The 27,755-nt window shown below is 36.7% G+C and overlaps 1 protein-coding gene across 1 annotated transcript in view; it reads left to right on the plus strand.

Annotated features, from left to right (window-relative positions):
• The first annotated feature begins 8,999 nt into the window (after nucleotides 1-8,999).
• Nucleotides 9,000-27,755, plus strand: part of LOC107856122 (NADH-ubiquinone oxidoreductase chain 2-like) — a 36,311-nt gene continuing 17,555 nt past the window's right edge. Inside the window, exons 1-2 of the mRNA XM_047411220.1 lie at nucleotides 9,000-9,254; nucleotides 11,317-11,357. Coding sequence (XP_047267176.1) covers nucleotides 9,000-9,254; nucleotides 11,317-11,357 — 296 coding nt within the window. The remainder of the gene's footprint in view (nucleotides 9,255-11,316; nucleotides 11,358-27,755) is intronic.

Consider the following 27,755-nt stretch of genomic DNA (forward strand, 5'->3'; position numbering starts at 1 on the left):
AAATAATAGGTTGGAGAAAACCTTATCAGATGGATCCTTCAACTGTTTCTTAAGCTCCTTTAAATCAGCTGGAGTCATTCTATAAAGAGGTATAAATAAGGATAGGACGAGTGTCCGAAAGAAGATCAATCCCAAAATCAATTTCCCCTTATTGGGTGGGTTCCCAGAAAGGTCGCCAGGTAAAACCTCTGAAAATTTACTAGCCACGGGACGGGCTGTAATAAAGGAATTTCCGAGTTAGAAACTTTAACTCAGACCAAAAGGTAAAGACACCCCTTGAAAATTAATTTTTGAGCTCTAAGATATGATATGAACCTCCCCTTAGGCACTACGGATTCCCTTTCCCATTTTTAAAACTAACTTCTTAAGGAATTTAAATAGGACCTTACAGGTAGATCAATCAAAAAAGGCATAGCACGGATGCAACCAATCTATTTGTAAGATGACAACAAGATCAACCATATCCAATTTAATTAAATCCACCAAAGTTTCCCTACCATCAACAGATACCACACAACCGCTATAGACTCTTGTAGCAACTACAGAGTTACCCACCGAGGTAGAAATAGAAAAGAGGTTCGAAATACACTGAGGATCGTAACTAAAATAAATAGCCACAAATAGGGTCACATAATAAAGAGTTGAGCCCCGAATCAAGTAAATAGTACACACCATAAGAGAAGAGTTTTAAGATATCAGTTACAACATCAGGAGATGCCTCATACTCCTAAAAAATAGGGAGAGCATAGAGATAGTCCTGACTAGTGTCGGAGCCAGAAGCAGAACCCCTCAGTGCAAGAGCTAGAGAAGTGGTAACCAAAATTCTATTTACCCTAATGTCAACCCTTCTGGGATATTCCCGCTATATGTGACTTAAGTGACCACAGCTAAAACACTAATTCCTCCCTTTATAGCAATAACCTCAGCACAATCGACCATAAAATTGGTAGGGATTATAGAGTTGGGTTGGCCAAGCTCCACCAACTCAAAAATGATAGTCACAAAAAGACTAAGGATAAGGGACACTGACAAACACATGGGAACTCCCCAAATTCCCTTTGTGCAGACTACTATCCACCATCTCTACCACTATCTCTCTAACCTTTCCCCTAATCTGAGTATTAGGACTTCTTGCTATACTTATTTGTTACCTTTGACTTATTTCTTGTCTCACCAATAAGACTGGACTAGCCTGACAATAAGACCACTATCTGGGTCAATAAATGAATAGAACATAAAAAATGGGCATTAGTAATATCTCTTTAAAGGGACTGACCATGAGTGTCACCTTTCAGAGTAGGGTCAGTGGAGATTGGTGGTACTCCACGGGGGAAACCAGAAGAAGTCACCCTTGAATAGGTATGTTCCTTATAAGTTGGACGAGTTTCATCCATGTTATCCTCAAGTGGATCAAATGAGTTTCCATGAGCTTTAGGTCGTAGGGAGGGCATGATCTTAAAGGTGAACAAAAAGAGATTTAGAAAAGAGTTTAAGAACTTAAACTGTATAGACGAAGTAGATCAACAAGAAAGGGAAATATTTCTAAATGCCTTGTAGCCTATCCCTTATAGGTGTGGCACACTACACACCTACAAAAGAGACTATACTTGACATATTCATGGACACCTAATTAACTATAAACCTAGTATTTGAGACTATCTCGACATAACCTAAACCAGGGCCTAGGCATGTCGAGTATCTCAAGTCCAACAATGATTAGAGACCACCCCCGAATACCCAAACCATCAACCATCTTACATCCTATGTTGGGTAAATTCCTAATATATAACAAGATAAGAGAGTATTAATTTAAGGACATTATGATAAGTCTATAACCAAAACCAACCACCAACAACCTAATAAACAATCAATACCGCCCATGTCCACAGTAGTCCAACAAAGCCTATAATTAAAAAAAAAGAATATCCAGTTTGGACATGCCCCTACCAATAGCCAAAACCAATACCAAAGGAAATAGTAAAGACATAGAGAGACCCATAGCATGAAATGGGGTCTTCCTAAATTTAAAATCTCACCATTTTAGTCCTAACTCAAGAGTTGCCCCTGAATCACCTAGTGGCTAAGCAGGAGGAGTGGAAGTATGGTTGGTTCTTGCATCTTGTGAGGATATAGCATCCGAAGACGGTTAGCAGGGTGAATGCTAGCATGTAACTTAGTGATAAGGATAAAGTAATGCCATCAATCCAAAACCAAGTCAAACTAATGCACATAACCATATATATATACATACATATATATATATATATACCATGCCGGGACAGGGAACAAGTTTAGCATTTACTTTAAAACCTTAATCTGGGTTTTTTGGCATTACCTTCATAATCCACTCACAGGCTATATGGTTCAGTATTTCCCCTGGATAAGCCCTAGTGCGTGTTAGCCATATGAATTAGAGATATGATAGGTGGTAGGGAATTCCCTTGTACCCTCTGCCCTCTATGATACATATGTACATGTATATACATGAGGGATTCCCTTGTACCCCACAAGTATATGGTCATTAAGACCAATCCTCATGTCGGCAAACATGAGTTCTAGTGTCAAACTTTTGGACTCATACCTTCATCGCTAGCCATCACAACCCCCTTTATTACCCAATTAAAACATTTAACACAAACCAAACTATAATCCAGGAGTAAATAATTAAGTCATTATTAAATGGTATCATCATACCAACTATAACTTGCAAGCAATGTCATTAATCCAAGACTTAGGGGATTCCCAAATACCCCGCAGATTCCATTATTAAAATCACTTGGGGGATTACGATGTACTCCACAGGGTTTTCATAATCATTCACTTAGGGGATTCCATTATACCTCATAAGGTTCTTAAAACCATCCTGAACCATTTATACCATGAAATAGTTTTAAGCAAAAGGCCAAGCCAGGTGATAATGCATAAACCAAAATCAATTAGACATGTGGGTAGAGTTTATTACAAATTTTCACACCAAAATAATTAATCTAGGAATTCCATTGTACCTCTATTTCCATACACCATTGACACAAACCTCGATGCATTTACTAACCGTTAATTTAAGCATAATTATTTCATAGATATCATAGAAGAAGTATTTAAATAATTTATATTAAAAACCCTCAACCCATTGTTCAAAACCCAATATTAGTATCTCATGAACAATACTTTAAATCACATACTTTTACAAAATTGATAACATGCCTTAAATAATAAGATATACAGAGAGAAATCACTCTTGAAAGCCCTAATTACTTAACCTCTTAAAAACCCTAAGAGTTCTTGACCTAGAGGATTTGAGAGTATTTTGAGAAGTTATTTGATTTGTTTCTCAGGTCTAATGATTCACTAAAAGGGTTATAAGATGTGGGTTTTAAGTTGGGAAAAAATGAAAATGTCCAAAATAAAATTAACTTAAAAACTAGAAAAGGTCCGCCTATGATTATGCATCAACTATCGACTCGTAACAGTAATTTATGACTCATCACCAAAAGTCATAACAAAGACAATCACAAGGACCCCCATACACTTTCGACTTTATGACTTGACCAACCTATTCATAATGGGACCCTATGACTCATAGGGTCAAATCATAGCCAACACAAAACTCAAATAGGTTAAACATTGGACATCCTATCATTTCATCCCATGACTGTAGCAAGTCCTTATGACTCATAGCGAACCACTCATACTCAGAGCAAAATTATGCCACCAACTTATATTATTTGGTTATGACTCATCCTTATAGATCGTAATGAGTCTTTATGACTCGTGTCCCTAAGTCGTACCCAGGAAGTAAACTCAAACACCATTCTTTGGACACCTTACGACTAGGGTCATATTACTTGTCAAGAAACCCTAGGACTTACAGGGTCAAGTCGTAACCAAGGCAGTGGTCTCAAACCTGAAGAAATTTTTAAAGTCCAAAATCTAGGGTGTTTTAATTTGTATGTACGAAGATCTTTAATTTGTTTTTCCAATGAATTGGTGTTGTCCACTGAAGTATGGCGGTCTTATTGATGAGTGTTCGTATTGAAGGAGTGCTCTTGGAATCTGATATCTGACCATTAGATCTTTACTCATGTGTAGTTAAGCAACATTTTTATAAGATCCACTCAGATACCAATTAAAATTTAAGAGGGGGGAGAGGGTGAATTGAAAATATTTTCTTAGTCAGCTGATCATCCTTGATAGTCAACTCACCTGTAGGATAGTATACTGAATAAAATAGAATAATATTTATATCATAGGTAAATATGTACGTAAAATACACAATGATTTATCCCTGTTTGGTAACCGGTATGGTGTCTACTCTAGTCCTCTTGGGTTAGAAAGGCTTCATTTTGAGCTTTTAAAGAGGGAATTGGATTATAGATAGGCTGTACAATTTCTGAAGTTTGATATGTTATTCAAATCTTATGATAATCTTAACTGGTATTACTAAGTTGACTTGATCTTTCTCTTTTTATAACTATTGCAAATTAAAATTACAAAGATTTATAACAACTAAGGGTTTAGACATACTAAGAGTTTCTTGTGAAGTTGCGTTCTTATCTTTGGTGTTCAATCTTCCTTTTTATTGCCTTCAGTTGATCTGGCTTCTTTGCTCTATAAGGAAAACCCAAGATTTCTTCTCATCAAGGATTTGAATTTATTCCTTGATTGAGGATTTACACCATATGATATGTCTATATCAGATATGTCTATACTTATGATATGAATTTTCTTTCTCGGTTTATACTCACAGCTATATATGTCCATATCAGATATGTCCATGTAGAGGGTGTGATCTTCATTCCTTACATGGTTCCTTGTGAAATCTGCCTTCCATGTTTGTTCTGTGATTGCCTTTAGTACAATTGTCTTCCTTTTAATTTAGGATCTGATAAGATCTTCTCCTGATACAATTCTAAGTCTAGCTCCAACTTCCTTGCAGTTAGGGATCTTGCGAGATGCTATTTCAAGTTCACCTCCGGGGATGATCCTTCTTGCCTTGATTACATGTTCAATGTATCCTGCATATTTTCTGTTATTAGTTTGTCATTATTAAAATATATTATATCAATATGGGAGGCTAACAAGTTTATGTTGTTTTATTAATATTATCTTTAAGCACGTTGATATGTTGGTTGGTCAAGTATCATAACTTATTTGCAAAACTGTGACTTTCTTTTAATGGAAAGCTTAGGTTGGGATAAGGATTTTTAAAGACCTCGAGAAGATGACTTTGAAAGTGGAAAAAGAAATGTTTTTAATCAAACAAAAATGACTTTAACAAAGAATTAATTTAATAAAAACATTTGGTCATTAGTTGATTTAATATATTATTTCTAATCGGGTCTATTTCGATAATTTTTTATGACATGATATTAATCACATACTAGCAAGGCCTGAATTAGTCATGTAGGTTTAGTTTTTACTGTTTGTTTTCTTTTCTATTTGATCTACATTGATATTTATCCTTTGTTTAATAATTTGAGTAAAGGAGTTTGGTATAAAAAATATAAAAATTTCCTCTGGGCCTGAAATATCTTTTCCAGTGGTATTTTTGGTTAAGACTCATCATGAGTTATATTTGGATCAATATTAAATCTTTGTTTTGATTTTATCTATTATTATTATTATTAGTATTATTATGATTATGAGATAGAATAAGGTGGATTAGTAATTAATCCTACACTTATGGAAAACTTGAAAGAAAAGAGTGAAAAAAGAGTAAAAATGGATAAGAAAAAATAGTCTCAAGTTTATAAGAGACAAACAAATGTCTTTAACGTTAGATAAGGTTTAGGCTCGATAAATTTGATTAAAATTAAGAATAAAAATATTCATATTTCTTGATACACTTAGTAACAAATATAAAACCTCGAGGATGCAATTATCCACCTTGGCAAAGATCTTTCTTAAATTAAATTTCCTTCGCTTAATCCAAGAGGTGTAGCAATATATTATTGGTACACTAGAAATGACAAAATCAAGGCAAACAAACACAACTTGTCTAAAATAATTTAAATATAAGTTGATAAAAGAAACCATGCTAGAATCATGAGAATAGAGTAATTCCTAACACCTTCTCCTTGGTCTACAGAATTCCTTACGTGAATTTTTAGTTTGCAGACTGATAATAAAAAGTCAAATTTTCTTTTGATTAGGGATCGAAATAAGGTGACTTGAAACTCCAAAATTAATTCCAGGTGGAGACTCTATAAATAAAATAAATAATTCCTATTCAATACTGTCACTATAATTGAAAAAACTCATAAACCCAATGAAAATGGGGTTTGACACGGTAATAAAGAGGTAGAAGGTTAACCTATGTGTCAAATACATATAAAAAATGCTTTTCTTATACACTTAGCACCTGGTCTTGATTTAAATATGGAGATATATTTGCTAATGTTAAAGAGTTCGAAGAAAAAGTAAGAGTTAGAGAGGAAGAATTCATCAACAACACCACTGCTGAGAATAGATTCAAGCCAAATGGCTTGAATACAGATTATATAAGACATATGAAGCTGGAGGAGTTTTTTCTTATACCAAAAACCTATTTACAATGGTTCAAGGAAGGAAATTCTAATCCCAGATATTTCCATTCTTTAATTAGAGGTAAAAAAGAAGGCATTTCATACACAAGATTATTAATGAATAAGATGAAATGCTTGAAGGTGATGAAGTTATAGCAAAGGCAGCTTGTGAACACTTGTAGAAATTTTTCATAGGAGAGTGAAAGACGATTAATAAAAATGCTCTTGTGTGCATTCCTAGAATGGTTACAAAGGCACAAAATCATATTCTTCATGCCATGCCTACTATGGAAGAGCTTAAATAGGTTGTATTTTCTATGAGCCTTAACTCAGCTGTTGGACTAGATGGTATGAATGGGAAATTTTTTAAAGCTTGTTGGGAAGTTATTTCTCCAGATCTTCTTGCAGTGGTCCTAATTCTTTTGTGGGCATAGTATGCTAAAATACTTTTCTCATTCATGTTTGGTTTTACGGTCAAAAGTAGAACATCCTAATAAACTCTAAAAATACTAACCTATAAGTCCTAGTAACTTCACTAACAAAATCATTTCCAAGATTATTTATGTAAGACTTGCTCTTATTCATTCTCATCTAATTTATGATAACCAATCAGGGTTTGTTAATGGAAGAAGTATATTTGAGAATATCATGTTGGCTCAAGGTATTATCCACAACATTAAGAAGTCTAATGAGGGAGATAATATGGTTATCAAGCTTCATATGGAAAACGCATTTGACAGAGTTTAATGATCATTTACTTGTCTGGTCCTAAGAAGAATGGGGTTTGGAGAAATTTATATTGATATGGTCTAGAGAATCATGTCTAATAACTGCTACTCAATCATTATAAATAGTGCAAGATATGGGTTTCTTTATTCCACTAGATATCTCAAACAAGTGGATCCACTTTCTCCATATCTCTTTATTCTTGAAGATAAAGTTTTTTCATTAATGATGAATAATCTTCATGACCATCACTTATACCATAGTTTCCATTTGGAGAAGAAGGGACCTCAAACTAACCACATGAGTTTTGCAGATGATGTTATTATTTTGTCTTATACAAAAGATACTACTTTGCAGCTTATTTTGGGAGTTTTAAGTGACTATGAAAATGTATTTGGATAGATCATTTAAGAGGAAAAGAGTTACTTTATGATCCCTTTTAAGACCCCTCATGAGACTATCAACATAATTAAGACTATCATTGGATTTATCCAAAAAGATTATCCTATCACTTATCTTAGTTCGCCACTTTCCATAGGGCGTCAAAGAATTATCTGTTTTGATAAGATAATGTCAAAAATGGTGACCAATATTAGGGGATGGCAAGCCAAAATTCTCAGCTTTGATTATAGGGCAACATTGTTCAAGTTTGTGGTTCAATCCCTACCTATTTCACATCCTATCAATTGTATAAACTCCCAGGACCACTCCTAAACATATTAAATCCATCATTTTTTATTTCTTTTAGAGTTGGGGCAGTGAGAAAAGAAAGTGTAATTGGGCCTCTTGGGAAAGTCATTACTTTTCTAATAATTAAGGAGGTATAAGAGTGAAATTAGTTAGTGATGTTTGCCTTTCTTTGTAATACAGATTCTCATGGATATTTAGAAGCAAAAATACTTTGTGTGGGATTGTTTTAAGATCTAAGTATTATCAAAGAGCCAATCCAATTATTACGGAGCGGCATTCCAGGTAGTCCCTAATATGGAAACACACGAAGAATAACAAGATAAAGGTTGAGAAGCATATTAGATGCATTATCCACTCAGGTGGTTGTTTTTGGTGGGATGACTGGTCGGGAATTTTTCCTTTAGCAAACTACAAAGTAGTGCAACCAAGAATTAACAACACCAAGATTTATGAGCCTTTTACTAATGGTAATTGAAATGTTGAGAGGGTGAGACAGATTTCACCGCCTCAACTTATTCATCATATTCTCAACACTCAATTTATTTTCCTAGAAAGGATCCTAGATTAAGCAGCGTGGAAGCCTAATACTAACGAACTTTACTTTTTGTTTAGCTCGGGAGTTAGTGAGAAAAAAGAAGAACAAAAATTTAACTAATTCCTTTACATGGAATTGCTGAAAATATGTCTCAGAAATAAAGTAGGAATAGATATTTTTAGTAGCTTTTAATTATTAGAGTTGACTTAGGTATTAGTTGTCCCTTTTTTATTTGAATAGGAATTAGTTATCCCAATTTAAATTGGAGTGTAGTTAGAAATTTAGCTATAATTATATGTTTTGAGTTATTAATAAAATAATTTCCTTTGAAAATACTATTGCAATATTTTATTTTTCTCCAAATCTTTCTCTTTTATTTCTCCAATTTTAAAGCTAAAAATGAACAATTGGTATTAAGAGCCAGTTTCTTGAAGGATCTGTAAGAGATGAATTCTAAAAACAACTTTTCCTAAATAGCTCCTCCTGTCTTTGATGGTGAGAATTACCAACTTTGGGCAGTAAGAATGGAGACTTATCTTGAGGCTTTAGATATTTGGGAGGCCGTGGAGGAGGATTATGATGTTGTTCTACTATTCGATAATCCCACGGTGGCCCAGATCAAAAGCCAAAAGAAAAGTAAATCAGAAAATCAAAAGCAAAAGCGACTTCGTTTGCTAGTGTTTCTCCAACAATTTTCACGAGAATTATGGCGTTTAAATCAGCAAAAGAAATTTGGGATTATCTACAGGAAGAATATACAAGAGATGAAAGAATGCGAGGCATGAAGGTGTTGAATCTAAATAGGGAATTCGAATTACAAAAGATGAAGGAATCTGAGACCGTCAAAGAGTACTCAGACCGACTTCTTAATATTTTTTAACAAGGTAAGATTGTTTGGCACAAAATTTAAAGATTTAAGAATTGTTCAAAAAATTCTTGTTACTGTGCCTGAAAGATATGAAGTATCAATAACTACCTTGGAAAACACAAAAGACCTGTCAAAAATTACCTTGGTAGAATTTTTAAGTACGTTGCAGGCATAAGAAAAAAGGAGGCTTATGAGGCAGAATGGTATGGTTGAAAGAGCTTTGATAGCCAACCACAAGACTCAAAGCAAGGGTAATAAATAAAGACAAAAAAGGATATGTTAGTGACCTAGCACGATGAAGCACTCATTGAGGGCATGGAATTTTATATATTTTGGTCAGAATATCCACAGTAATGTCTCTATTAGATTCTCCACTCGAAATAAGGGAAAGGTCAATTCAATTCTTGATGGAAATAAAATTTTATGAATTCTCCCTCGAATTGGAAGATCATTTTGATATCTTCGAACATATTCGAGGGTTCAATGTTACTATTATAACTTTGGATAACACACAAAATGAGACTTTACCACTGTGGAGTGGATTTTTGCAAAAATATGAGGGGGAAACTCAGTAAGATGTCGGAGAAGTGAAATATACAAGATCACGAACCTACATTGCTCGCGGCTAGGCTAAATATATATTGAGATGAAAGATTTATAAAGCCCTTTATAAAGATCCCGATATTCCTAGTGATATGTGGGACAAACATCGTTAGTTATTGTCTAAGTTGCCAAGAAAATGTTCCTTTGCATGAGTAAGAAACTGATATATTTACATGGGTCGCCCTCATTCCGTATATGAGTTCTTCTAAATTTCTCGTATCTTTTTTAGTGGATTATCATCTCGAGGTCCTTTGATGGTCATACAGAAATTGTCTTGGTAGCAACCACCAAACCAATAGAACAAGGGTTAGCTCCATAACAAGGCTACAAAAAAGGTAAGTAGGTCCATTACTAGCTGGCTCCAGATAAAAAAGATCTAACAGACTAATCCCTTATCTAGGATAGTAGATGCTAACGGGGAAGGAATTAAAATAGGGGACCCCTCTACCTCCTGTGTCTATCTCTTATCAAGTATGCTCCCAAGACATAGACTAAGTACAGGGTAGTACTCTTGGAAAGATAGAATATCACTGCGTGAACATAACATTACATTAAGTGACGAATCTAACTCTAGAAGGATCGACCACTATTCTAAATATAGTAAGGAGGAGAAATATTGTTCAGTAGAGTGCTGGAGTGCGAAGGTTGTTCCCATCATTGAATTTAGGGTGTGGGACTGAGCCTTCTAAATGAGAAAGAATAAAAGTGCAATGTTTCATTGGAAAAACCAATGCAAATATCATATTGACTTTCTCTCACCCCACTTCTAAAGATAGATAGAAAAGGTTGGAGAGAATTTCACAAAGTGATTCTTTTCTTTCTAAAGATGCGTAAGGGTGGCCCCCAAAACAAAGCCCCACCCTTCTTTTCCCCTTTTAATGAAGGACCCTCGCGTCGCTTCCTATTCATTTTTAGGTTTGGACCCAATTTTTTTTCAATTTTGAGAAAAAACTAACGAAAAAAATCCATAGCCCAAGTAACTCACATCCTCCCTCTCGCCTAAAGAAAAGAAATGGGATAAATTAAATCAATAACCTTTTTAATAGATTCAGGGCATAACAAAGCCAAATTCAATCAAGTAAAGGGGGATTACTTTTCCTAAAGTTGATTCATCCTATTCAAATTTATCTATGCTAATGGAAGAGGAAAATTTTTCAGATAAGATGGACCCCCAAGAGATGAGCGAGAACCCCCAATTGCTTAGGGGTCACACTCTGTCCCTCTTGGTGGATGAAATATTATCTCCTTTAAGAATTCTTTCTCCCAGACACCTTTTTTTCCCTCTTTTGCCGAGGAGGAAAGAATAATCTAAAAAGCAGATAGAGACCTAAATTTCCATTAGATTCATTCCTACACTTTCTTTGTTGCAGCAAGATGATCAGTATGAGAGTGCTGGAGAGAACAGAAAGCGGTAAAAATCTCTCTTATTCAGTCATTGAGAATTCGGACCACTCTTCAATAACCTAGGATGATCCGACCCCTTAGATGCTTTTTTTTCTGTATACCCCCTCCATCCTTTGGAGGTGGAAGAAAAGGTACTCATATTTTAATACATATTAGGGCCCCAGAAAGCTAAAAGGTGGGGGAACAAGAGCTTTCACAATAGGAAAGATAAATAAATAAATGACTACAAGGAACCAATGACTCTGTCTTCTTAAACAACCTATATCCTTCATACTTAATCAATATTTGATAGATTATCCAAGCCCGAGTAATCTTAGTTATTGGTGGGGGTTCGGTTTGTTAGCTGATATTTGTTTAGTCATTCAGATAGTGACTGGCATTTTCTTAGCTATGTATTACACACCTCCTGTGGATCTAGCTTTCAACAACGTAGAACATATAATAAGAGATGCTAAAGGGGGCTGGTTGCTCCATTATATGCATGCTAATAGGGCAAGTATGTTTTTCATTGTAGTTCACCTTCATGTTTTTTGTGGTCTATATCTGCCAGTTATAGCAATCCTAGGGAATTTGTTCGGTGTCTTGGAGTTGCAATCTTCCTATTAATGATTGTGACAACTTTTATAGGATATGTAATACCTTGGGGTCAACTGAGCTTTTGGGGAGCTACAGTAATTACAAGCTTAGCTAGCACCATACCTGTAGTAGGAGATACCATAGTAACTTGGATTTGGGGTGGGTTGTCCATGGACAATGCCACCTTAAATCATTTTTTTTCTTTATCATTTACTCCCCTTTATTTTAGTAGGCGCCAGTATTCTTCATCTGGCTCCATTGCATCAATATAGATCCAATAATCCATTGGGTGTACATTCAAAGATGGATAAAATTACTTCTTACCCTTATTTTTATGTAAAGGATCTAGTAGGTTGGGTAGCTTTTGCTATTTTTTTTTCCATTTGGATTTCTTATGCTCCTAATATTTTGAGGCATCCCAACAATTATATACCTGCTAATCCAATGTCCACCCTACCTCATATTATGACAGAATAGTATTTCCTACTAATCATGCCATCCTTTGTAGTATACCTGACAAATCAGGAGGTGTAACCACAATAGCACCAGTTTTTATATGTCTGTTGGCTTTACCTTTTTTTAAAAGTATGTATGTATGTAGTTCAAGTTTTTACCTAATTCACCAAGGAATATTTTGGTTTCTTTTGTCGGATTGCTTACTACTACGTTGGATCCGATGTCAACCTGTGGAGGCACCCTTTGTTACTATTGGACAAATTTCTCCTTTAGTTTTCTTCTTGTTCTTTGCCATAACAACCATTCTGGGATAAGTTGGAAGGGGAATTCCTAATTCATACATGTATGAGATTGATCACACCGGATTAGTGAGAAATTCTGACACCAATCATTTACAAGTGAGTAGTACACCAATAATTTACAAATGGATCGAGGAATAAAGGGAGAGGAATTAGAATAGAAACAAAGAGATGGGTTTTGAATTAGAGTAAGGGCACTCTAAGATATTCCTTTTTTGCTTTCAATCTACTTACTTTTAATAAAGAGAAAAAAAGAATAGATAGGTGGAAAGGGTTTACACAAGACCATAGAGAGAGAGAGAGAGAGCCTTCACTTACCTGCTTAACCATACCCTCCTATCGTACCTATATATCCTTTCCTTCAGTTATATCCAATTTCAGTTCTGCTTCCAACTACCGATGGGAGAAGGCTGTTTTCTTACATCTAGTTCTACATCTAGAGGTCCAGTCCCCTAGGTCATTTGATATCTCTAGTCTGAGTCTGAGTTTTGTTTGACAAACAAGTTCTGTTAGATCGCTTACAGTCCCTGTAGTATCTAGTAGCTCTTTTTTTTTTCTTACCTTAACCTTAGGTAAGAGAAATACATAGGCTTGAAATTCAAGTTAAGGTATATCCATCCCAGATTACTCTCTCTGATGTTACTGTTATAGCTCAAACTTATACAGACTTAACTAGAGGTGCATGCTCAATTGGGAAGTAGCCAATAAAAGGTCTTTTTCGAAAATAAAGGATTTCTACCCTTGTCCCTGACAGCTCTACCCTTGAAGCTGAACCAAATTCTTGTGCCAAAAGTGACAACAATTTTGGTACCTTACTATATGTTTGGCCTTTATTTCCCCTTCTCTCATATCTATCCATCTTTCTGATGGTGAAGGAAGAATTTCAGACAATAATGGCGATAATGGAAACAAAGCATACGACAAGGCCTCCCAAGCCAAGAACCCAATTGAGAATCTTTGTTTCTCTTATATGCTGATGAATAGAACTACTATCCCACATAAGCCTTTGGAAGCAAACAATCGTAAAAAGGAAAACACAGAGAAGGAATCTAAGTAGAGCTAAGGTAAAAACATAGGCAATCCTATGTATTCGATCTAGTGTTCTCACTTGCCCCCAAAAGAACCATGATGGATCATTGCGATTGTGGATCGACTATCGCGCACTAAATAAGATAACTGTGAAGAAGTAATACCCTATTCCCTTGATCGCTGACTAGTTTGATAGATTGGGGAAGGCTAAGTTCTTCACGAAGGTAGATTTGGACAAAGGACATTACCAAGTGCGTATAGCCAAATGAGATGAGCCTAAGACCACGTGCGTAAGAAGGTATGGAGTGTTTGAGTGGCTCGTGATGCCATTCAGTAAGGCACCAGCCACATTTTGTACTCTTATGAATAAGATTTTCCAGCCATACCTTGATGAGTTCGTGGTGGTATACTTAGATGACATATTCATTTATAGTTATACCTCGGAGGAGCACATGGAGCATTTACGTAAAATCTTCCAACTACTCAATTTTACATCAAGAAAGAGAAGTGCTCATTCATTAAGGAGAAGGTAGACTTTTTAGGGCATGTAATAAGCCAAATCAAGATGGATGAGGCCAAGGTGTCTGCCATAAGTGAGTGGGAGGTACCTACTTCTGTAACCGAGTTGCGGTTATTTTTAGGGCTCGTGAACGACTATTGTCTATTTATTTAGAAAGGGGTATTCCACCATTGCTGTACCCAAAGAAAAACTGTCCTTGGGAGTGGACGGAGAGCTGCCAAAGAGCCTTTGAAGAGTCAAAGGCCATCTCTATGTGCCAAAATGGGGGAACTTAAGGCGCACTCTTCTAAAAGGAACATCATGAAACAAAGTGGGCTGGTTATCAGGGGCAACAATGGATGCGAGCACCCTTGGAGTCGGCATATTATTAGCAGAAAATAAGAGAGGAGATCAAAGGCTACCTGTGGACTTGTCTTATTTGCCAACAAGACAAAGTGGAGAAAAGGGAGCCCGGTGGACTTTTGGAACCTCTACCAGTGGCAGAGTGACCATGGGATAGTGTCCCGATGGATTTCATCACGACACTACTATTGTCCAAATCCATTATGGTTGTGGTTGATAGATTCTCGAAGTATGCAACGATCATTCCTACATCACTGGATTGCAAGGTCAAAGAAGCAACTCCTTTCTTCCTTAAGAACATGCTAAAGTATTGGGGACTACCATGGAATATTATAAGAGATCGAGACCCGCGCTTCACGAGTTAATTTTGGATAGAGCTCTTTCCACTCCTGGGTTTGGAGTTGCATTTCTCTATGAATTTCCACCTAGATAGGTAAATTCCATACTTGAGTTTTACTTGAGGCACTTTGTGAGTGCAAACCAGTGGCATTAGGCTAGGCTTCTTGATGTGGCATAATTCTCCTGTAACTTTCAAAAGAGCGAAGCTACGAGGCGTACACCGTTCAAGTTAGCAACGGGGAAAGAACCAAATACTCCCCATACTTTGGTGAGTTCTTACAAAGGTGAAAGTCCCAGAGCATATGACTTGGCAAAGACATGGGAAGAATATACCGACACCGCCCGCTCATACTTAGAGAAGGCTACATAGAAGATGAAGAGGTTCATGGATAGGAAATCATGGACTTGTCGGTAGATAAGCTAGCTTGCACTCTAGTCTTTCATTGATATTTTTGCCCTCGCTCTATGAGTATGTGCGCCTATCTAGAATGTGCAAAGTAAAATAACAGTAGATCAACTGGATAGTATGGAAAAAATTCAAACCCAATTGTTGTATTTTGTGAAAAAGGATCTCCCTCTAAACCTAGTGAACATTCAAATATTTGTCCTACATTCATTCGTGAAGGTACTCCTAATAGGTTAAAGACCATTTCAATGCATATTCCATCTTGTAAATTGGGGATATCTTGTCTAGGCAAAATTTGGGAAATGATACTCTTATTTCCATGTCTTCCGGCTACTTTATTGCATACTTTGATTTCACGTTTATATAAAATATATACATGAATTGTTTTGGGATTCTAACTAAAATCACCCCTTTTCTGGATCCACCTCACATCAATAACCAGCCCCCTGGCACCTATAGGTAATTTGTGATAAGTTTCTTTTGAAGTAGATACCTGAATACCAAGTATAGCTCGTAACAATCTATCTTTCAGGTTATACGATGATTTTTTCATGACCTGGGGTTTTAATTTACCTACTAAAATATCACCTATCTCTACCCAAGATCCCAGCATCATAATTTCATTTTTGTTCAAATTACAGAGTAAATGGGCTTCTAAATGCAGTATTTCATTAGTGACTTTTTCAGGGCCTTGACTTATCACATGAGTCTGAATTTCATATTTTTGTATTTGAAAAGAAGTATAAATATCTTCATATACCAAACTCTCACTAATAAGTGCTACATCTTCAGAATTGGAACCCTCCCACGACATACAAGATACTAATACATTTTTCCCCAAAGCAAGTTCGCCACCAACCATAGCAGCACTATACGCTAAAATTTGTACCTTTTTAATGCATTTATCCTGAGGAACCTAGAGTTTTTGATGTATACAAGTTTTTTTATTGGAACATTGATATATAACTAATGGAGTTCTAAGAATATCTCCATTTCCCGCTAAAAGAATCTTGTTAGTATTGGTATAAACAACCCTTCCCTCGCGTTCGGCTATACTAAGAGCCCCCTAAAGAGGAACTGTTTGACGTTGCATATTAGAACTCATTAAACCTCGATTCACATCATTATGTTCGATAAAAGGAATGAGGGAAGATCCAATAGAAAAATATTGAAAAGGAAAAATACTTTGAAGATGAACTTGTTCCCATTCAATAGTCAAGAAAAATACAACCTGTTCTTTTTCTGAATATCCTGATTTAAAGATAATGAATTTCCTGCCGCTACCATATAGTATTCATATCTAACTGGTGAGAAATAAAGCATCCGTACCCCGGTTGACCTCTTATAAATTTCATAAAAAGGGCTTTCTAGATACCCTCAATAACCAATCCTTGCATGAATTGCTAAGGATCCAATAAGTCCAACATTGATTCCTCAAGATGTGTCAGTTGGGTAAATACGTTCATAGTGACTAGGATGGATATCTCATATCCAAAAACTAGCAGTGCGACTTTTCAGTTCTCCAGGGCCCAAATAACAATATTTTCTCCCATGAACTAGTTGTGTTAATGGATTAATTTGATCCAAAACTTGAGATAATGAGTGTAAAACGAAAAAGGATTCATAAGTAGTTGTTAATGAAGTTGAGGTTACCAGATTTTGAGGTGTCGGTATCAATTTATGCTGAATTGCTCTATATATAGTCCCCCAAAACATATTTTCTAAACTAACCATAGTCAATCCAAATTGATCTTGTAAAGGATCTGCTACAGAATGAATACATTTATTTTTCAAATAATTCATATCGACAAGTGCACCCATTCAAAATTTTAGCCCAATCAAATGATCAATGGCTGCCAATATATCTCGTGGTAACAAAAATTTATTTTTTTGGGGTATATCAAGGTTCAGTCTTCAGTTCATATTTTGTTGACCAATCCTTCCTAATTCATATCTTTGTTGAAAGAATTTCTTTTTAATTTGTGGTCTAATTAGTCAAAATCTTGCTTCAAACATAGGAGTTGCTAAGAGTCAAATTCGAGAAAAAGAATTGATGGTATGGGAAATCCTTCAAGAAGTTATGCAGAGACATCCTATATTGCTGAATAAAGCACCGACTCTGCATAGATTAGGCATACAAGCATTCTAGCCCATTTTAGTGAAGGGGCACGCTATTTGTTTGTATCCATTAGTTTGCAAGGGTTTCAATGCTGATTTTGATGGAGATCAAATGGTTGTTCATGTACCTTTATCCTTGGAGGCTCAAGTAGAGGCCTATTTACTTATGTTTTCTCGTATGAATCTTTTATCTATGGCTATTGGGGATCCCATTTCTGTGACAACGTAAGATATGCTTATTGGACTCTATGTATTTTAGAGCAGAAATCACTGAGGTATTTTTGTAAATAGATATAATCCGTGTAATGACAGAAACTATCAAAATCAAAAAAGAAGTGACAATAGTTACTATAAGTATACGAAAAAACCATTTTTCATATTCCTATGATGCAATTGGGACTTATCAGCATAAACGAATCAATTTAGATGGTCCTTTGTGGCTCCGGTGGCGACTAGATCAACGCGTTATTACTTCAAGAGAAACTTCTATCAAAGTTCACTATAAATCTTTAGGTACTTTTTATGAGATTTATGGACACTATCTAATAGTAAGAAGTCTAAAAAAACAAATCTTTTTTATATACATTCGAACCACTGTTGTTCATATTTCTCTTTATCAGGAAATTAAAGAATCTATACAAAGGTTTTCTCGGGCCTATTCATAGGGTACCTAACATAATTCTATGATACCGTGGGACTTTGGGGCTCTACGGTTCAACTAGGTACATAGTTCTAAAATTTATACGCGAATCAAGATTGATAAAAGAATGTTTTACAATCACTGACTCAAACCCATTGTCGAATCCTACTCTGCGGAATATGGAGGTACTTATGGCAGAATGGGCCAATCTAGTCTTTCACACTAAAGCAATAGATGGAACTGCCATGAAATGACTTATTAGTAGATTAATAGAGCACTTTGGAATGGCATATACATCACATATCTTGGATCAAGTAAAAACTCTAGGATTCCAACAAGCTACTGCTATATCCATTTCATTAGGAATTGATGACCTTTTAATAATACCTTTTAAGGGATGGATTATTCAAGATGCTGAACAACAAAGTTTGATTTTGGAAAAAACACCATCATTATAGGAATGTACATGCAGTAGAAAAAATACGTCAATCCATTGAAATATGGTATGCTACAAGTGAATATTTGTGACAAAAAATGAATTTGAATTTTAGGATGACTGACTTTTTAATCCAGTTTATATAATGTCTTTCTTAGGAATTAGAGAAAATTTATATTAGGTACATCAATATGGTTAGGGATCATTAAGGTACGACTCTTAGCATATTCCTTTATGCCTTTTGAATAAATCTAGAGCCTTAATTAGCAGATTCATTAGAAATCTGTATTGGAAGACTCAATTCCTTAGATAAGCCTAGTACATAATCACTGATAAGATCATTCTTGAAATTAACAAATAATGTTTAGGAACTTTGAAGCAAGTTGATATTAGAAGACTAAACTCGTAGCTTACTTAGATCAATAAGTTCAAGAATTGACAAACCTGCCTTCCTTCTGTGAAACTCACTTTGTTGGATTGTTGGAAGCAGATGAGCCCGTGCAAGCATTAGAACATATCTTTTTATGATCTACAGAGTCCTTATGGCTTGCTCCTAAAAAGAATAATCAAGCAACCTTCTTCTTTGACACAGAACAGATATTCCATTCTTTGCTTTCCCAGCACTGACCTCTCTGGTCGAATGTTAGAGTTGGCTCTACTTCAACTAATAGTTTTTAAGTCAAAAATCACTTTCACATCTCATATGACATCTGTACCAACAAACTTCTTCAGACACCGGTAAGGTAAGTAGCTACTCCAGCCGATCTAACTCCAGAGGATCTAGCTTATTTGTTGGATTGGTTAGCTCCTTCTCCTTTAGGAGATGCAACAAGACTACGTTTTCATCTAAGTTTTGTTCCTTAATCCACGCTAATAAAAAGAAAAGTATAGCTACTCTACTTTAGAATATATCCAGCTTCCCTCCAGGTCTCAATTAGGATATGTGGTCCTATCCTAAAAGAAAGATCCTATCTTGCCTCCCTGAAATAAAGGGTTTTAACTACCTCTGACAATGCCTCCCCTTCCATACCTATTCCGCACGGTCTCGCTCCTTTGAATTTTTTTTCAATAAAATATGACCCTTTTAGTAGCTATAGTGTCATACTTAGGTAATGAAATTCTCGACCAACCCTATCCCCTAACCCTCAAAGTGAAAAAGGTGCATCTTTCTCGGAGTCTACGTCAGCTTCTTCTCTTTCTTGAGCCTCCCTTATTGGCCATGCATCGGAAGAGACCAATTCTTATAAGGAGGTTTTTTATTCTCCTAGTCCTCATCTACTTCCACCTCGACGCTCAAAAACTAATCCATTGAGAGTTCTCCCAATAAGTAGAAAGAGAAATTAGAGTTTCTATCTAAAAACCAGCAGAGACATTGGACGGGGGAAATCCTTCGAGCATTCAAGAAAAGCTTAGAGACAGTTGATCCACGAGGAAATATTGAAAAGATTCCCAACAGAGAAATGGTGAAAGCTTTCAACTTAGATTTTTTCCTTAGCTGATTATTACTCTATCCTTCTCATTATATTATCATAAACTCCTATCCCTCCTGCTTTCTTTAAGGCTCTTTTCATTTAACAATAGATGAATCGAGTTAATCGATCCCATCTATTGTTAAAGGATTCGATAGCCTGGGAAAAATTGATGGAAAGCTCTTTATGAGACCTCTTAAAGCAAGGTAAACAAATACCCTGAGAGCACAACCCAAGCATAAAGCTTTCCTTCTCATAATAGTATGATTTTCTCCCATTAGTCTAGCTCTTTCGATGGGTCACTATAGTATTTTAGACCTTTACTTTTTATTGACTTACCCTACCCCTTAAGGTAAGAAATTATGGGGGAATCAATTGTTACAATTTCATATTACAACCTAGCCCCCTTTGCTTGCTTGATTGAGGGATACAAATTAATAATATTACTAGATTCGATAGTAATAAAAGATCCTTCTCATTTGAGGGTGGGGACTAAAATGGTAAGGACGATCGATATTTCTTTCAAAAATAGAGAATTCAAAGAAAAAAGGTGGCAATCTACCACTAATAAAGCGTTCTATCCATTTATGATTCCCCTAAATCCTAGCTCGCTTCATCGGTTGGGAAAGTATAAGAGGGCGTCCTTCAAGCCCTTTGCTTTATTTTTAGCAATTCTTTCATCTCTTCTTTACAACCTTTTCAATTGTCTCTTTCTTTCCTTCTAGTTTTTAAAAAGGCTGGCTACTAACCTTATTCAATTGTGGCTAAGGAAAAAGAAACCTCACTATTACCGACACTGGTATAGACTATAGACACATTTTGGTGTCCTTTTCTCCTGGTGCCCACAACCTTTTCCTATCAGCTCAGATTTTATATAGTATAGTGGATGGGTTATTAGTTAACTGCTATCCCCTTTTTACCTATATTTGGAGACGTGTCACTGTTGTTTGTGCAGGCTGGTGTTCTTTCTGATCTTGCGATGAGCTTTAGCCATTCTTTGTTACTTTAAGCTATAACATGTTCCATTACAGAAAAAATAGTTATGAAGCAGTTGTTATTTGTTAGAATATCTCGTATGAGATGTCCGGTTTTATGAGGAATATTAGGACTTCACTTTACCTTTTGAAGGAACTACTATTATATCGACCTATGGTTTGTCTAGTTCCTAATCAGTTAAGTAAGTTTTCAGTGGTCTGATCTTGTTATAATCTGTCAGCCTCACTACCTTTAATGTTGTGTGATTGAATGTTAAAGAAGTGTCATCTTAAGTGTTGGTCTTGGTTGGAGTTAGTTTACCAAAATGAACAGTGGAAAGCAATATTATTACAATACCAAAAAGAACTTGTCATAGGAGCAGTCAAAAAAGAAGAGGCTTTTTCGACAACAAAGAAAGAAATTGTATAAGTAAAGAGAAAAATAGCCAGTCCCATTGGGTAGTCGAGAGTGTTATGTAAAAAGGACTAAGGAGGATCCTATCCGCCAAGAGAAGGAAGAGGAGTAGGACCTACCATTAGGGGAAGAATCGAATGACTACGAGATAAACAATGAGACAAAGGAGAGAACTTAGACAATTCACTTTGAGTACAGGGAAGTCTGCTGGTAGGAATTCCTCAGGGCATATTATGGTTTTTCACTTAGGGGGTGGATCAAACTGATTGTAGTGAAGAATTTATCTGTAATGAAAGACGGAGGATATATTTGGGAGAAAATACCTTGTGGTATTTGCTCTTCTCCTTGTCCTCTTTTTTCATTGTATCTCGGCGGGAGGGGGGATTCTCAAAGGATTTCTTTCTGCATGTGACAGGAGGAGATCTCCCTTCTTTGACCCTTTTGACCCTCCCTAAAGAGATGGGTAACAAACCTTTCCCCAGCCAGAGGTTTAACCTATTCCGCGCACTATGGTAGTTCCAGAATTAGAGCTCCCTTTTCTTTCGGATAGGTAAAAAAGAGAAGTGCTTCAGACCTGACTAGCGTTCTTCTTTCAAGAGAGAAATAAAGCAAGGCACCTCCGAATCTATCTTGGTATACTCGACAAGTAGTTCCTGGTTGAAAAGATAATAGAGGCTGCATTAGCGCAGAATGGGTTTTCCCCCCAGATGCTTTTATGCCGAAAGTGGGAAATCTGCAGCATCATTTTTAGTCACCCTAATTGGGCGGAAACTGCTATCACCAAAATACCTTAAATAGGTATTTTTCCCAGATGGAATGGGAGGGCTTGCGATAGAGTCTACCCTATCTAAGGGTGATTTACGTGAGCCAGTTTTGGGTCTGAATGGCTTCGACTGCCTGATAGACCCCTATTGTATTGGAATTAGGCGCCCATCTTTTTACTATTGTCAATGAATATATTCTATGTTTGATTCTACTCCATGTTAGAACATTTTTGTGAATGCTATTCTGATCTAAGTGGTCTTATTCTTTGTCCCATGCTATGAAGCATTACTTCTCTTTTAATTCTAAATTCAATAATACGATTGATACAATTAATTGGTCTGTGCACCTCTCTTATTACTTTTTTGTATACCCCTATTCTTCGGACACAATTCAATTCTTCTACAGCAAAATCTCAATTTGTGGAAAGCCTTCGATGGCTTTCTTATGAAAACATCAATTTTTATTTAGGTATAGACAGGATCTCTTTATTCTTCATGCTATTGACCATATTTCTGATCCCTATTTGGATTTTAGTGGGTTGATATGGTATGAGAAGTTATGGGAAATAGTATATTACAACATTTCTAATTCGTGAATTTATAATGATCGCTGTGTTTTGCATGCTGGATCTTCTACTATTATATTTTCTTCCCGAAAGTGTGCTAAACCTTATGTTGTGCAAAGCTGAGTATCTTCTATTCACTGGGATAAATCCTTTCCTCTATAGGGGCCTTGTGCAGTAAACCACCTACAGGCGGTCGTCCTTCATCCTAAAGTAGTCCCCGCGATGCTTTTGGGAAGAGGGGTAATCTTGTGTGTAAGTATTACATTTCTAGTTAAACCCTCCCATCCCAACTAAGTTGGACCAAACCTGCCAGACACATCTTTTTCTTTTTGGGAGGGTACTCTGAGCAGTGGGTACCTCGTAGGACCTCGACCCGCCTACTTGGGTCTTGTATGGATATGCAAGAAGCGGTGCTCCTAGGTGTGTGTAGGGGTTGTATTTGTTCGCGAGAAAGGATTCCTCATCAAGTAAGTTTGGGGGTGTAGGCACACTTGTACAAATTCGGGTAACGGATTCAAGGGAGAAAGAGAAAGGAAACTATACCCAACCAGGGATGGACATAAACTCATAAGCTATCAAAGATAAGGATAATTGTCCAGGTCTTATTGTAAAAGAAAAAAGCCACGTCTCCATAGAAAACGAGTTGCTTCCTCTATCATTGTTGGGGAGATCTTGGAGAAGAAACATTAGGATAAGTTCCTAAAACAAAGGGGATTGGAGGACCAACCCATTTAGATAATTCAGAAGAAAGACTGTTGGCAGCAAGTAGAGAGATTTTTTTCCCTCTTCAAAACACAAGGAAATGTGGGCAGGGTAGAGCTCAGCAGAGGGTTTGAGAATAGGGTAGGCTCCTATCCTTAAGATTCAGATAAGAAAAGAGTACCAAACCTTTATGCTCCGTACAAGTGCTGCATACAAGTTTGAGCCAAGATGATTGAGAAAGATTCAACCAATTTGAACCGCTCACATCACCATAGTAGTAGCGTAAAGGCCGAAAGTTGGGGGGAAGCCATAACATAAGGCTATTACTGTCACACTTCTCTCTCTCTCTCTCTCTGTGAGAGTGATACACTATGTGAACAACCCAACTATACCCTATATGTGCTCTACAGGCCGCACATAATCTTTCTCCCCAACAAGCCCTTTTTTTATTTGGAAGACGGGCATTGTGTTAGGTTCAAAAGGCATGGTTTTTAGTATGTATCCATATAGGGACCCCACTAGTCTGGCTAGCTAGTGTACATTTCTTTTGGGTGATATCTGAACCCTATGGGTGAATATCTCCCGCAATGTAAGCATCATTGTTTGACACCACTCGAGAAGTAACAGATTTGTCTGTCCAGGCTAAAAATACATGCATAGATAGTGGTTTAATTCCAAGGCCGATGGCGGAAGCTCAAGAAGGAACCGTATGATATGGAAGTCTCATGTACGGTTCTCTGAGAAGGGAGTGGCCACCTACTGGAGCTTCAACCAAGAACCACCGATCAATTCTGCTTTGGGGCCACCCCTGACTCTATCATTTTTATAGGGGTATGGGGTTCGAGACAAAGAAAGATCAAGGCAGCATATCAGTTGTTCCTTTATACTTTACTTGGATATGTTTTTATGCTATTAGCTATTCTGTTGATTATTCTCCAAACAAGAACAACCATTTACAAATCTCATTAACCACTGAATTTAGTGAACAATGCCAAATCTTTCTATGGATTGCTTCTTTATCCTCTTTCACTGTCAAGGTACCTATGGTACCAGTTCATATTTGGTTAGCCAAAGCTCATGTAGATGTACCTATGGCAGGATCTGTTATCTTGGAAGGAATTGCTTTAAAATTGGGAACCTATAGGTTTTTAAGATTTTAAATACCCATGTTTCCTGAAGCAACACTTTGTTCCACTCCTTTCATTTATACTTTAAGTACCATTGCTATAATATATACTTCCTCAACCACTTTAAGGAAGATCGATCTAAAGAAGATCATTGCTTACTTTCCAGTAGCTCATATAAAACTGGTGATTATTGGTATGTTTAGTCGGGCGATAGCTGTTAGGTCACCTATTTTGAGTTATAGACACATAAGGCCAAAACATATGTGCCGGGCGTGTGACCCATCAACCTACTAGAAATAAGGGCCGTGGAGAGGTTCCATATTATCGAGATAAAGGACAGCACTTCTGTACGTGATCGTAGTATATTACGTCATCTTGTCCCCACTGCATCGAAGAGTACCCATGCACTATATTTCGGTTCACTGATAAAGAAGATAGCATTAGGGTGGGGGTCTACAATATGATACTAAATTATGACCATGAGAGATACATGCTAACTATGGGTAGGAAGAGGTGGAATCTTTTATTAGGTAAGGGAAGAAGGGCCCTAAGCATGACAGATGTTGTACACTTGAGTGGTGAAGGAAAGAGAGACCTTACCTTTTGTCCTAAGCCTGTTCAAACATACGATTCCCATAGAAGATCAAGTTGGTGAGCCATGTGATAGGAAACCTTCCTGCATAGTTCAAAGAGCACTAAATTAGAATGAGAGGTTTTCCACCATATCATTTCATGCAAGGGGAGCTCGCTCAATTGACAGATTTGTCTGACTCATATTTTACTTCTAACCACATTTTTGATAGCCCGATGTAGTGATGTTAATTATGGTTACATTCATAAGTAGATTGGTCCATCTTTATTCCATTTCATTTATGTCTGAGGATCCATATAGCCCTTGATTTATGTGTTATTTATCCATTCCTACTTTTTTATGCCAAAGTTGGTGACTGGAGATAACTCTCTTCAATTATTCCTAGGATGGGAGGGAGTAGGTCTTGCTTCATATCTGTTAATTCATTTCTAGTTTACATAACTTCAGGCAGATAAAGCAGCTATAAAAGCTATGCTTGTCAATCGAGTAGGTAATTTTGGATTAGCTCCTGGGATTTTGGGTTTTTTTACTCTATTTCAAATAGTAGACTTTTCCACCATTTTTGCTCTGCTAGTACCCCCCAAAATTCTTGGATTACTTGAAATATGAGATTGAATGCCATAACTCTTATTTGTATTTTATTTTTTGTTGGTGCGGTTAGGAAATCTACACAGATAGGATCGTATACTTGGTCATGTGATGCCATGGAGGGTCCTACTCTAGTATCCTATTTGATTCATGCAGCTACTATGGTAACAACTAGCATTTTCATGATAGCAAGGTGCTCCCCTTTATTTGAATACCCACAATGGCTTTGATTCTTATTACTTTTGTAGAAGCTATGACGTCATTCCTTGTGGAAACCATTGGAATATTATAGAATAATCTAAAGAGGGTCATAGCTTATTCAACTTGCAGTCAATTAGGCTATATGATCTTTACTTGCGACATCTCTAACTATTCGGTTAGCATGTTTCACTTAATGAGTCACGTTACTTTCAAAGTATTACTATTCCTGAGTACAGGTTTGGTGATTTATGCCATATTGGATGATCAAGATATGCGAAAGATGGGGGGATTGTTTCCTCGTTCTATTTTACCTATGCCATGATGCTTATGGGGAGCTTATCTCTAATTGGATTTTCTTTTCTAACTGGATTTTATTCCAAAGATATGATCTTAGAGCTTGCTTACACTAAGTATACCATTAGTGGGAACTTTACTTTCTGGTTGGGAAGTGTCTTTGTCCTTTTCACTTCTTATTACTTCTTTCATTTAGTTTTTCTAACATTTCTAGTACGAACTAATTCATTCGGGTGAGACATCTTACGATATCATGATGCACCCAATCCTATGGCCATTCCTTTAATACTTCTAGCTCTGAGGAGTATCTTTGTAGGATTCTTGGCCAAAGTGTGACCTGTTAGCCCATACGTAAGTACTGTGATAAAATGGTTGTTGCTCACCCAGCACGATCGTACGAGGTCACAATTCACCCAACACGATCATCCGGGGTGAACAAAAATTAGGGATCAGATGCGGACAAAATTCCCACTAATGGCTGAGATGTTCAGTTAACTACCTCTTTTTTTGTGGGGAAACCCTACGAGTGATTAGAAAAGGGAGAAGAAAAGAGGCCTTAGTGAAATTTCATAATTAGTGAAGAAGTGTAAGATTAGCTGCCCGATAGTATGGAGTACTGACCACACCGAGGGACATGCCCTAAAACTTAGGACGAGAATAAGCGAAATCAATGTGTTCCAATTTCTCACCTTGCACCAACCATCCAATGGACCATGGACTAAATGACCACTACCTGAAAGGACTATGTCCAGGGTACCGCCCCTTCCCCTAGCCTACAAGGTACATCTCAAACCTATGGACTGCTATAACTATCCAAGAAGACACTCAAAATTGGAAGGATAAACAAACCCACCTGGTGGACTATGGAGCTACAAGTCCCATGACACAGGAGAGGAATTCTTTCATAATCCAAGGTCATGGGTGGAAAAGAGGGCCCACTTGGAGACTTGGGATCTCAGCATGAAATGAAAAGGTTTCAACAAGCCGACTGGCCAAAGAGAATCAACTAGTTTAGTTTTGATCTACGTAGGCTCATAATAGGGAATACCCTAACCCTGGGAATCAGGGCCTGGCCATCTTTCTTTTATGAAAAAGAGGGCCCACAAGTCAACAGTTCAATGTTTTGATCTTGTTCGATTCATGATCGCATCTGCAAACCTTATCTCATGAGCTTTAGCGGTGTTTTTCATTCTTAACCCGATCCTTAGAAGCCTTTCCAAAGTCAACCTAACCACTTACCTTTGGAAAGGAGGTAAATAGGCCTTCCCCTTACCCCTTTCTATATAATAGAAGAAAATTAGATATGTGTATATAGAATTAGCCAGATCATTTGAAGCATGAACAAAATCACCTTTGTTGTGAAGGCCTATCGAGTTCTTTTGTTTTCAAAGGTAGTTTTTATATTTCCTTGGACCAATGACTTAGTTGTTCAGTACTGCTAACTATTTTAGGAGGATGATGCCCTATAGGGACTACTAGTAGCTTCGGTTGTTGAATATCATGTAAGTTAGGTTATGGTTGTATTGGCTGCAAGCGAAATGTAGGCGCTTTA

The sequence above is a fragment of the Capsicum annuum genome, chromosome 1 (genome assembly GCF_002878395.1).
Source record: "Capsicum annuum cultivar UCD-10X-F1 chromosome 1, UCD10Xv1.1, whole genome shotgun sequence".
NCBI classification, from domain to species: Eukaryota; Viridiplantae; Streptophyta; class Magnoliopsida; order Solanales; family Solanaceae; genus Capsicum; species Capsicum annuum.